This window comes from Natator depressus, chromosome 7 (genome assembly GCF_965152275.1).
Source record: "Natator depressus isolate rNatDep1 chromosome 7, rNatDep2.hap1, whole genome shotgun sequence".
Taxonomy (NCBI): domain Eukaryota; kingdom Metazoa; phylum Chordata; order Testudines; family Cheloniidae; genus Natator; species Natator depressus.
The window spans coordinates 1839374-1852423 of NC_134240.1; the positions used below are offsets into that span (position 1 = coordinate 1839374).

The following is a 13050-nucleotide window of genomic DNA, read 5'->3' on the forward strand; positions in this document are numbered from 1 at the left end:
CTTTGACTCCCACAAAACGGAGGCACATACTGACCTTCTTAATTCAGCACAGAAGTGCTATGTATCTCGTTATTTGGCTTCCTCTAAAAGCACTTCCAGATGCTGCTTATCATGTGATGGATTTCTGTATCATGGCAAAGGGTTCCTCAGTTAAACACTGAATTGGCTGGTTTTTTTTTCTTTTCTTTTTTTAGGACAGTGGTTTCTTTTAGTTTGCGTAGGAAAAGGCAAAGTGTGTGTGGGATGAGGGGCAGGCAGAGACTAACATTTACAGGAAGGATGCTTGTGGTTCCAGGATTTCTTAGTTTAACACCAGACAAATAACATATGAAGTGAGCTCTATTGGTGTTTTAAGAATAGATTTTATCTGTCACTTTCTTCTCTTTTTTTCCCCCTGTCACATGTAGTGTGACTGCAGGACCTTAAGGCCTTTCTGGTTTTCATTTCCTTGTTGGTTTTAAAAATCCGACTACTTGGTGAAGTCTAGTGAACAAGAATGGGCAAGTATATTGAACTGTGCTCACGATATGAGCATCATTAAATACAGAAGCAGGGATGACATTGTAGAGGGTAGAAGATAGACTTGGGACCAAATTCAGACTCAATTTAAGCAGGTGTAACTTAATTGAATTCTATGGGGTTATCCACTAGGTCTGAATTTGCACTCAAGATTTTGTGTGACCACTATTAATTGACCAACTTTACTTTCTTCTTTGTCTTCTATGGTCCAATCCTGCACTCCTTAATCAGGAAAATCTCCCACTGTCTTCATCATAGAATATCATAGAATATCAGGGTTGGAAGGGACCCCAGAAGGTCATCTAGTCTTCATTTGATCTAACTGGGAATTTTGCCTGAGTACGGAATCCAAAATTGGGCCCTTAATATACCGATACAGCATACAATGTTCATGACTAGTCTGTTAGGTTGTGTATATCTTGGCATGTATTCGCCATGTTCAGCCCAAACATGACTTCAGCAGGAGACGACTGGATTCCAGCAGTTTTTCAGAAGAGAACGCATATGTGGGAATGGAGCAATTTTAAAAATAACTCCCATGAGCAGGAAAAGAAAATCCTACTGAATGGACAAACCATGTGACTTTCCTTCCTGGTCCTCTGTGTAGGTTGATAGTCACTGTTCTTTAAAATGCATACCACTTCCTAGGAGAGCGAAATGGAGCATGCTTGTGACAAAATCGCTATCTACAACACCTCTGACTGGTAAAAAGCTGGTGTAATGCATTCTACAAAACTCTAACTGAATAATTGCATCATGGGTTCACCAGAGGTAAAAAGAGAGTGCTTGTGGGAAGGAACAAGGCTGTTGAGGAATTGTAATTATTTTTTGCATTAGCGGAAACATGTGGAATTATTATTGTGAGGTGGTGGGCAGATGCCCCAGCCAGGGCAGTCTCAGGTAAGCCCAAATGGCTCGCATTATGTTCAATTCATCTTTCCTCAGAGGTATTTTTAGTAAATAAGAGAAGACTGCAAAGGATCAAAGTAATAAAAGATGCTTAGCAACAGACATTCCCACTATCTGTAAGCTGGGAGGAGTGAGAACATATCCTCTAGGAGGCACAGCATAGAACTTGAAGCACAGCGGGAAGGCGGGGTTCCTTAAAGTGACTTTAAGCCAGGGGTCCTCAATCTTTTTTCATTTGCAGAACCCTAAAAATTTTGAATGGCGGTGCAGACCCCTTTGGATATTTTATATGTAGTCTGTGGGCCTCGATGGGTCTGTGGACAACAGATTGAGAACCATTGCTTTAAGACGTAGATTGGCTGCAGTGCTGTCGGGAATCTCCACAGTGTTGGCTGCTGTGTAGCTCTGCCCCAACACATCCCTTTTAGCTCCACTCTCTGTGCCAAGGTTTGAGAGGTGACACGCAGGGAAATGGGGCATGTTGAGGTTATTTTTTCTTTCTCCTGCTCCACTGAGTTATGTAAAATAACTCCAGCATTGCATACACCTGTGTACGCTTTCTGATTCTTTAAGAAGCACAGTCCCTAGTTCCTTCCAAAACTCCCAACAGCACCATCTTGTATAGAAATGTTCAGGCCCTGTGACTGAACAAGCATAAACCCCTCCTGTAGATATGGAAGCTAATTCAGAGTAAAATTACCTATGAAACTTTGACCTGTTCCTGGAAGAGAGAAATGAAGCTTCTCTTGGACTTAAAGCCGTAAGCCACCCATGTTCTTTACTGACTCACTTAATTCTTGACCTGCTTATTGCCTGTTTCTTCAGGAAGTTGTGCTTGGATGTCTTGCAGAGCCTGGAATTGTTGTGGATTTTTTTATGTTGTCTGTACTGCCTTGTTACCGGACACCTCTTAAAAAATAATAGTGAGGGCTGAGATTTTCAAAGCTGACTGGACTAGGGGATTTAACCACACAGCTCCCGTTGAAATTAATGGGAGACTTGTGGCTAAATCTCCAAACTGCATTTGAAAATCTCAGCCAGAGTCTCCCCAAGTGTACTGGATTAAAAAGCTTCTCGCAATCCATCCTCTTTTTACTTCGAGATTATTTAGTGTAGAAGTGTGGAAATTGTATGTCATGTGATCTCCATTTTGTTGAGAGAACTCCTCAGACCATTCTCTGCTAAGAGAGCAAATGACTTGCTGTAACAAAGGCACTCTGAATTATCAACAGAGATCCCTAAGAACGCTCTAGTTTGAAGATAAGAGTGTTAAAGCATTGGCCCTTCTCTGGCAAAAATCCCATTGGCTGCAATGGGGGCTTTACTTCTCTGAGTGCTGAACTAGAGCCCAGAGTAAGTATTCCCTCAGGCCCTAAAGCACGTGTATAAGCCTTTATAGGGTCAGGGCCTCACTGAGGTGCCTTTCCATAAATATGATCCCAGTCCCCCGGCAGGTGGGGTTGCAGAAGTCCAAGGTGAAAATACTGGGCTTGCCTGAAATATTCAGATTTGTTTTTCTGAATCAAGGAATGAAATCTTTCCAGGAGCATTTGGAGAAAGTTTGAAAATGGTCACCTAAACTAGATCCCCTTCTCTGTAAAGCAGTGGCTAACCCTCAGGGGAAGAGCCTAATCTTAGAATCATAGAATCTCAGGGTAGGAAGGGACCTCAGGAGGTCCTCTAGTCCAACCCCCTGCTCAAAGCAGGACCAATCCCCAACTAAATCATCCCAGCCAGGGCTTTGTCAAGCCTGACCTTAAAAACCTCTAAGGAAGGCGATTCCACCACCTCCCTAGGTAACCCATTTCAGTGCTTCACCACCCTCCTAGTGAAATAGTGTTTCCGAATATCCAACCTAAACCTCCTCCACTGCAACTTGAGACCATTTCTGCTCGTTCTGTCATCTGCTACCACTGAGAATAGTCTAGATCCATCCTCTTTGGAACCTCCTTTCAGGTAGTTGAAAGTAGCTATCAAATCCCCCCTCATTCTTCTCTTCTGCAGACTAAACAATCCCAGTTCCCTCAGCCTCTCCTCATAAATCATGTGTTCCAGTCCCCTAATCATTTTTGTTGCCCTCCGCTGGACTCTTTCCAATTTTTCCACATCCTTCGTGTAGTGTGGGGCCCAAAACTGGACACAGTACTCCAGATGAGGCCTCACCAATGTCGGCTGTGATCTGACATGTTTTTCTGTTGATTGATTGCACTTCTAAACAGAAAATGCATCTGATTTCTGAAGCTTTGCTGTAATTCGTTAATCTTGGTGCAGATTCTCAGACTGACGTGCGTCTGTCTGTGTTTGTGTTTGCTTAGCCTGCAGGTGAGATTTTTTTCCCCTCAAAGTAGGAGGGTGAGCGTGTGGGGAAATGCACAGTGGTTAGGATGCTTTGCATGCGTTCCAGTAACTTAAGACAGTCACATAACCTTATTTTTCCTACCAGCATTGTGTCCACTACTGATTCATAAGAACGGCCAGATTGGGTCAGACCAAAGGTCCATCTAGCCTAACATCCTGTCTTCCAACAGGCCAATGCCAGGTGCCCCAGAGGGAATGAACAGAACAGGGAATCATCAAGTTGCCCATTCCCAGCTTCTGGCAAACAGAGGCTAGGGACACTATCCCTGCCCATCCTGGCTAATAGCCATTGGTGGACCTATCCTGCACGAATTTATCTAGTTCTTTTTTGAACCCTGTTATAGTCTTGGCCTTCACAATATCCTCTGGCAAAGAGTTCCACAGATTGACTGCGTTGTGTGAATAAGTACTTTCTTTTGTTAGTTTTAAACCTGCTGCCTTTTAACTTCTTTGAGTGATGCCTGGTCCTTGTGTTATGTGAAGGAGTAAATAACACTTCACACCAGTCATGATTTTTATAGGTCTCTATCATATCCCCCCCCCTTAGTCATCTCTTTTCCAAGCTGAAAAGTCCCAATCTTATTAATCTCTCCTCGTGTGGAAGCTGTTCCATATCCCTAACCATTTTTGTTGCCCTTTTCTGAACCTTTTCCAATTCTAGTATATCTCTTTTGAGATGGTGTAACTGTGCCTCAGAGCGTCACAACTGAGGATGCCAAATTCAGGACAAACTACTGAAAAGTAGGGCTGATACACCCCAAGACTGGTGGCTAATCCACCAAAAGTAAACTTCTGTTTCACCACACTGGCTAACAAGAAGTCATAAAAGTGGTTTCCCTAGGCATTCCAGTCCTTGTATTACCACCGAAAACACTACACTTAGAGATGAGTGGTTCTTTAAAACCAGCCTCTTCAAATAAAAGGTTCTTCTGATCCCAAAGGACCAGCCACACACCCAGGTCAATATATAACTTAGATCTTACCCAAAAATCACGCTGATACCAATCCTTTAATATCTAAAATCTAACGGTTTATTCATAGAAAGAAAGAAAGAAAGGTGAGAATTAAAATCGGTTGACGGAATCAAATACATACAATAATTGCAAAGTTCTTGGTTCAGGCTTGTAGCAGTGATGGAATAAACTGCTGGCTTAAGTCAAGTCTTTGGCTGCTTCCAAATCATTGAAGGTTCTCAATTCCTTGGTTAGAATGCTTCCATTAATATAAGTTCATAGTCCAGAGGTTGGAGCAGAGAAGAGGCAAAATGGAGGGGTTTCCAGAGTCTATCTTCTGCCATGTGGAGGGAAACCCATTGTTTCAAACAAAGCCCCCAGCACAGCTAATGGAAAATTACAGGTGACAAGATGGTGTTTGGAATCCCATGGGCAAGTCACGTGTCCATGCATGAAGGTTTGGACACCGTAGAAGCCATTACCTATACCCCAAACAGCACGTTTGCAGGACTGTCCATTCAGAGTAGATGGGCATCTCCCATGGTTCATTGTCAGTTAAGTGTTTGTTTCTTGATGAGCCACATAATTTGAATAGTCCCTCCAAGATGTGCTGGCTAACTACCTTGTGGGCATTCCCTCAGGGCAAATGTTTGAAATCCAGGTATAGAGCCAATACTTAACTTCAAATACTAAAATGATACATGCATACAGATAGCACAATCATAACCAGCAAATCATAACCTTTCCATAGACATCTTACATGCCACATTTTCTACAAGATTTGTTGCAAATATACAACAGTGGTTGCAACAATGATCTATATGGTCATATTTTAACCAGATAACGTTACAGACAGGTGACCAGATCTGCATGCAGTATTCAAGATGTGTGTACACCATGGATTTATATAGAGGCAATATGATATTTTCCGTCTTATTATCTATCCCTTTCTTAATGATTCCCAACGTTCTGGTCACTTTCTTGTCTCTGCTGCACATTGAGTGGATGTTTTCAAAGAACTATTCACAATGACTGCAAGATCTCTTTTGTGAGTGGTAACAGCTAATTTAGACCCCACCATTTTATATGTATAGTTGGGATTGTTTTTCAGTGTGCATTACTTTGCATTTATCAACATTGATAATGCCAGGGATTGGGAAGAGCTCACGTGGGTGTGGAGGGAGGAGCAGGAAAAGGGCAAGGGCATTGCCTCCTCTCTCAAAAAGTGATGGTTTCCTCCAGCTTTTTAAACTGTTCCTACTTTTCCAACTGGTGGAAGTTAGAAGTGGGGATTGTATAACCACCAAATGTTCCCACCTTCTTTCCACTTTCCAGTTTGAGCACTTGGAGGTGGTGTGGGGAAGTGTCCCCCCAGTGCCGGAACTATTTTCTTTAGAAAAGCAGCTATTGTGTACCCACAACTTTCTTTTTCTGCAATGCTGTCATACAGTCTCCTCAAGCCAAAGCGAGCCCTCACTTCGCTTTGCAGGTTAATAGGTGCACCACAGTCCTTGATACCCCTTGGAGTCTTCCCCTGTGACATCCAGCCTGTCACTGGCTACTCACAGAAATACCAGGTTTACTATCCCCAAGCGCTGTCCTTCCTCAGAGAAGGATAGAGGTGTCCTTAGGCTTTCCTTCTCCTTATAACCCCCAACATTCATTATGTTGTTCCTAAAGTCAGGATGACCCCCTCCGGGGTTTATTCGCTGGTGTGCTGAGTTCATGTTGACTGCGTATGCAAATAGAGCTTCTGCTGTTTTGATTTGCAGGTGAACTGAGGCAGACCGTTGAATATACATCCTTTGTCTGATAGAAACCGGTTTGTCAACCCTGCCTTCATTCAGACACTTTTAGGAATATATTTTGAGTGCATGCGTGCATGTCTGCAACTTCTGACACAGTATTTGTACATACATTTCACAACAATATGGATCAGTGTGATCCTGGCTTTCATTTAAGATCTTACGTGAAGTGGGTTATAGCCCACGAAAGCTTATGCCCAAATAAATTTGTTAATCTCTAAGGTGCCACAAGGACTCCTCATTGTTTTTGCGGATACAGACTAATACGCGTCAGCTACCCCTCTGATGGGTGTAGTTAGTTTTGTCAGGCCTGTTAGGAGTTGCCTTTACAAAACAGGGAACCCTTTGCCAGCTGGCACCATGGGCCTCTGTGACAGACACCCGGTTTCTTAAGGATTTCTCCCATGAAGGCTCAGTAACTGTGAGGCATCTGCTTTGATTTGCTGTACAGGGATGTGTTGGAAAGATGAATAATTCATTGTGTATCAATTCATATGACGCAAGTAGATATAAATACTGTGTTCAACCTACATCTTTGTTTTTCAAACACAATCTTTTGATTTCTTTAAAATAATACCTTGCCTTTCTGCAGCATCTTTCATCTGATGAGCTGTAAGTGCTTCATGAACATTAACTAACTAAAGCCTCACGACATGTAGGTAAGGGGTATACAGTGATCCACCACTAGAACGTAGTGCTTCTGGGCACAAGTGCCAACTATTCCCGGCGACGGAGGGTGCTCGCACCCCCCAGCCCCACCCTGACTCCTCCCCTAACCCAGCCCCCATTCCGTCCCCGCCCTAACTCCGCCCCCTCCATGCCCCTATTGGAGCCCTCCCCAAATCCCAGCCCCACCTCCTCCCCTGAGCGCGCCGCATTCCCCCTCCTCTCCCCTCCCTCCCATCGCTTGCTGCCATGAAACAGCTGTTCCGTGGTGCAAGTGCTGGGAGCTAGGGTGAGAAGTGGGTCGCGGCAGCGTGCTCAGGGGAGGAGGCGGAGGTGAGCTGGGGAAGGGGGGGGGCGGGGAGCTGCCAGTGGGTGCAGAGCACCCACCAATTTTTCCCTGTGGGTGCTCCAGCCCTGGAGCACCCATGGAGTCGGCGCCTATGCTTCGGGGGTGTACATAACAGCTCTACCTGTATAATGTCACACAGCAAAAGTTTTAGAATGGGATGTGAAGAATTATCTCATATAATTGAAACTGCAAGTTAAAAACCGTTACTGCTGGCTTCTTTAAGTCACAATAATGGTAGTGCGTAAATTAGAAACTATTATCAATCTGTGCAGAAGTTAAATGGGAGAGAAGAGAGTTTGTCAAGAGCAGACACTAGGATGCAATGTTGGTTTGTGCTATGACATAGGTATGCTGAGAAAACACCGTGCTTTATTCTCATTTTGTTAGTGTGGCTCTTGCACTTAAATCTCCTGGCACTTTTGGTGGTGGTACATATACAAATCTCTACATTCTGAGATGAGAGTACATATCAGACTATTTCAGCACTGTACAAACACAGAACTTAAGGCAAAATGCCAATATAGACTTTCTGAATATCCACTTTTTAAAAATTACCTGGTTCTTAGAACAGCGCAAAACTAGTGTTTTATGGCTCAATTATTTACCTCCATGAGATATTAAAAGAGGAAGTGTTTTGATAATATTATCTTTCCTCTCTTTTTAAGATCTCGGCTCTAAGTCTACCTCTACCTCCCAAAAAGTTGATTGGGAATATGGATCGTGAATTCATCGCTGAAAGACAGAAGGGACTTGAGAACTATCTCAACGTCATCACTTCCAATCACATACTGTCCAACTGTGAATTGGTAAAGAAATTTTTGGATCCAAACAACTATTCTGTAAACTATACTGGTAAGTGAAGGATTGAAAAACTGCATTAATAAATGATAGTTGCTGAGTGAAGGGCACAGGAGAAATTTACTTCCTCTTCCAGACACAGAGGACGAGTCTCACCTTATAAATTGTGCATTAATACTATTAAGGAGTGATACTAGGACGTAGAGGAGTGAATTTACTCTGAAGTGCCCACATGCTGTCTGTCATGAAGCAGATCTGTGCATTAATTGTACTGTTACCAAGTTTCCAGTTACAGTACCACAAAGAGTGGCCAGGACCGAGAGAATCAGTAGGAGGAAATGTAAAGAGGGGAGACATAAGACTACCTAGGGGCAGTTTAAACTATTGTACCTGAGTTAGGGCAGTGAGCCAAGAAACACAGGGAACTAGTTCAGCTTTGAGTACTTGTGAGGCCCATGGTGCAAACTCTTCATGGTTTCTATAGAGACCCCATATATTACTGTGTACTGCTGTTATAGCTCACAAATTCCTGCCCACTGCATCATGGGTAGCTGGCACTTTTACACTTAGCATTCTTCATGCCTAGCTTTCAGTGTTATACAGAGGTGGCACTTCTGTAGTGGGGATACTAAGGCAGAGGTTGTGATTTGTCCCAGGTCACACAGTGAGCCATTGGGAATAGAATCTTGGAATCCTGACATCCAGCCCCATGTCTCATTTGCTTTGTTTTTTAAGGTAGTCCTTTTCTAGAGTGCTGTATAGACTTTAACTCATCCTTACAGTAACACGCGGGTGAGACAAGCTTAACCCTCTAAAACTCTTCCCATTTAACCAATAAGGGTGAGTGAATTTACCTGGGGTGTCAACTTCCCTTGCTTTCCTCTTGCAAATTCCTCCTTGAAACCCACCTCCTCCAGTAAACCCTCCTGTCTTCTTCACATTAGTAGTAACTGCTACACCTTCTTTTCCTGGGCTGCTGTCCAATGTCTTGTCCCGTGTGTACAGTTTGGCCTTACACATAGAGCCATGGACTGGCATTTGGGAAATGTGGATTCTATTCTTCGTTTGGCCACTAGCCTGCTGGGTGGTCTTGGGCAGGTCACTGTACCTCTCTGTGCCTCAATTTTTTTACCTGTAAACTGGGGATAATGATATTTGCCTCTTGGTAAAGCACTGTGAGATCTACTGATGAAAAGCACTGTAAAAGACTTATGTATTATTGTATTATGATTCTACTTTGATTTTAAATTCTTCAGAGCTGGGAATGTGTCCTGATCTGTGCAAAGCACTGTGTAAATTTGTGGCAATATATAAATATGCATGTGATGTGCTTTGATCATGCATCTTGAGAAATGTTGATACGTGCATAGTATAAATTGGGGAGGTGGAAAAATTTAAAGTGTGCATGTGCGTGTAGATTTGTTTTTAATACTAATAATAAATAATTGACCATACTGACTGCCATTCTGGGAGCTCATCCAGCTTGTTAGGAACCAATCCTCCTTCTTCAACATGTACTGCTGCTTCTGGACTTGTATGTTTTCCCCCTTTCTCCATAGTCCAGCATGTAGCAGGCAAGTATGAGAGAAGGAAGAATTTTATGGTACCTGTCCAAACAAGATTTTCCTGTTGGACTTTCTAAATGCTGTCCATACTAAAGCTGCTGGCAATAAATCCTTTTGTAGGAGAGTAGCAATTTTCTTTGGATCTTGTTGACTGAAAACTCTGTTCTTGCAGAAGATACTAAATGCAGAAGATTCTAAAAAACCAATGACAGCAGCTCTCAAACTTGTTCACGGAGCTCTTGCTGATCATCTGTGGAGGAAGCTTGCTAACCAAATGGTTCTCTTTTCTCTCCTTGGTTCAAACTTACATTTCAGTAAAGAAAGCAGAAAGTAAATTTAAATATGCTCAATATTGCTTCCCCTTGTAACTAGTTGCTGCAGTTAGGTGGCTTTGAAGGGCGATGGGGGAGGTCCTCAGGATTGCAAGTAAGAGGAGAAATGGCTTATGTGATTGCAGCTGGAGGGGAGATGACCCAGAGGCACCCCCTCTGTTGGTGAACCCCAGACCTATAAAATGTGCCAGATTGATGTAAAGTGATAGCCTAATTCACCCCAAAAAGAAGTTTTAAACAAAGGAAGGCATTCTACAATTTTTCTGTAGCACTAACCACTGGGAAAACCATACCAGAGATGACATATAGTGTCAACTCCCCTATAAACTGTGAAATGCAAACCTTTATGTTCATAAAAGCACAACCTAGCAAAGCAGAAACATACCGTTTACTTTCCATTTGTGTCCACTCCCCCTTTGTGAAATATCCTAGTGCAAGGGTGGCCAAACTGTGGCTCGCAAGCTGTATACAACTCTTTTTTACAGTTAAAGCGCAGCTCGCAGAGCCCCCTTCCCCGCCCCCCCACCCCCCTGCCTGCTACCCCCTTCTCCATCTATCTGGGAAGGGGGGGAGAGAGCTCGGAATCTCTGCCTTGCAGCAGGGGGTAGGGTAGTGGCTTCTGCCCAGCGAGGAGGGGAATCTTGGGGCTTCAGCCCTGTGAGGCGCACCTGCTGGGGCTCAGGGCTTCACAGCAGGAGCAGGGCTGAAACCCCGAGCCTCGGCAGACACGTCCCGGCTCTCGAACTTCTGGAGATTGTCATATACAGCTCTGCGGGTCAGTAAGTTTGGCCAGCCCCGTCCTAGTGTCTGCAGTCTCTGCCTACAGTTAACTGTCTTTCCCTAAACATTCTCTGACATTTATGTTAAGCTATGGAGGAGACCTAAAATATAAGTAATCTAGTTACCACTGAACAAACAGTGGTGATCCTGTAAGAAGTATTCTGACAACCATATTAATTCTGAGCAAGTTCATCAAGATTACTGTTACAGCAAGTACCAGGGGAATTAATAATGATTAAGTCACTGCCTATGATCTTGGCAGACCCCATTAATGTGGCATTACTTTAAGTCACTGTTGTACCAATAAACAATGACTGTTGCACCGTTTTCCCCTTCTCCAAGCATGTTTCCACAAATGGTCATAGGCAAATAATACACAACGGGTCAAATAAAATCTAAAACCCTGCATCCTTATTCACTTGCACTATTTGTCCCTGACAAGATCAGTGACATTAGAGAAGTTTCATTGTTTGCCTGAAAAAAGAAAAGGAGGACTTGTGGCACCTTAGAGACTAACAAATTTAATTGAGCATAAGCTTTTGTGAGCTACAGCTCACTTCATCAGATGCATTCAGTGCATTGCCTGCTTTCCCTAATGATCGATTCTAAATCACCTTGTGAACTCCTAACAGAGTTGCCTTTCCAGCTGCAGGGGAGTGCTGTCTGTCTCCAGTAATCTGGAATGGTTTCATTTTTTCAGAATTGCAAGCTGGAGGCTGCCAGCAGAATGTCTACAGGGAAGTAAGTGCCTTTGCACTAGTCAGCTCTTGTTGCTCAGCAGGAGCAGAGCAGCAAAGAGTAAAATAAATAGATGAATAGTTTGTACATAGTAATGGCAGAATTAAATGTCAATTAAGGTTTTAAAATTTGGCATTAAAGGTGAATGACAAAGAAATGTCCTGTTTGTGAGGTAGACTAGACATGGGGAAATTCAAACCATGAGCTTTGGATCTGGATCTGAACTGTCTCTTGGGGTGGTGTTGGATCTTGTGGCTTAGGCCCATTTCTAGTACAGCAGAAATGTTAGTTCATGAAGTTTGCGTTCCCTAAACCAGCTGATTTACACTGTTCTCTTGGAAGATCTAAACTACTTCAGGTTAAAAGCTCAGACACTTTTTAGCCATGTTTTGTGACTTAATTTAAAAAAAGAAACAATTTTGCTGCCTTGTTACGTGTGAAGCAAAGCCTGAATCCCTGCAGTTTGCCTCTGACTCTGACCATTCAGCAATGTGTGTATAATTAACAGACTTTTAAAAATCTCTTTGCAGAAATTGCCTTACAGCATGTTTCGATGTTCTTCCGGTCGGAGCCAAAGTGGGAGGTGGTAGAGCCACTAAAAGATATAGGTAAGAAATTGGCAGTTTGGGTCTCTGGTCAAGGAGAGACATGGCTGCCATATTAATGTTCCTTGGGGGGAAATATATTGGTCAATTCTCTCTTCTTAAATGTCTCTCTTTGTGAAGGAGACTTAATTAAAATGAAGAATTATGGTGGCAGTTTGAGCCAAGTTAGAAGAGCACTATATCATTATGTGTATGGAACTGAATTTGATGAAGGATTTGGAGTCTTACTACTGATAATACTAAGCACTGAAGCCTTAAATTATTTATGTATCTTTCCACATTGACATAATTTTGGTGTATGTTGGTATAATGCCCCACTGATAGAGATCTTTGTAAATCTAGAAGAATTTTCTTATTGGAGAAGCGTAATAAAGAGTGAGCACATAAACCCTGCTATGATTCAGTAGCTTTTTTAAAAACAAAAATGAAACCTGTGTTTCCTCCTAGGCTGGAGAATCCGTAAGAGGTATTTTTTAATGAAGAGTAAGAATCAACCAAAGGAGCGACTAATGTTAAGTTGGGTATGCTTGCATCTTAAATTTCATCCTACTTTCAGGTTCTTCAAGATAGCTATATAAATGAACTGGTCAAAGCAGCATTATAAAACCCCTCTGTGTGGTTGCCTTCGTCCCCAACAAAAGGAATGTTTTGAGTTCATGCTCAAGATCTTATT

General features: G+C 42.8%; 1 protein-coding gene across 4 annotated transcripts in view; it reads left to right on the forward strand.

The window, feature by feature from the left end:
- PXK (PX domain containing serine/threonine kinase like) overlaps positions 1-13050 on the forward strand; it is a 52731-nt gene that overhangs the window by 10919 nt on the left and 28762 nt on the right. For all 4 annotated transcript variants that reach the window (XM_074957333.1, XM_074957334.1, XM_074957335.1 and 1 more), the window contains exons 4-6: positions 8225-8411; positions 12303-12380; positions 12825-12898. In XM_074957333.1, the coding sequence (XP_074813434.1) occupies positions 8225-8411; positions 12303-12380; positions 12825-12898 (339 nt within the window). The remainder of the gene's footprint in view (positions 1-8224; positions 8412-12302; positions 12381-12824; positions 12899-13050) is intronic.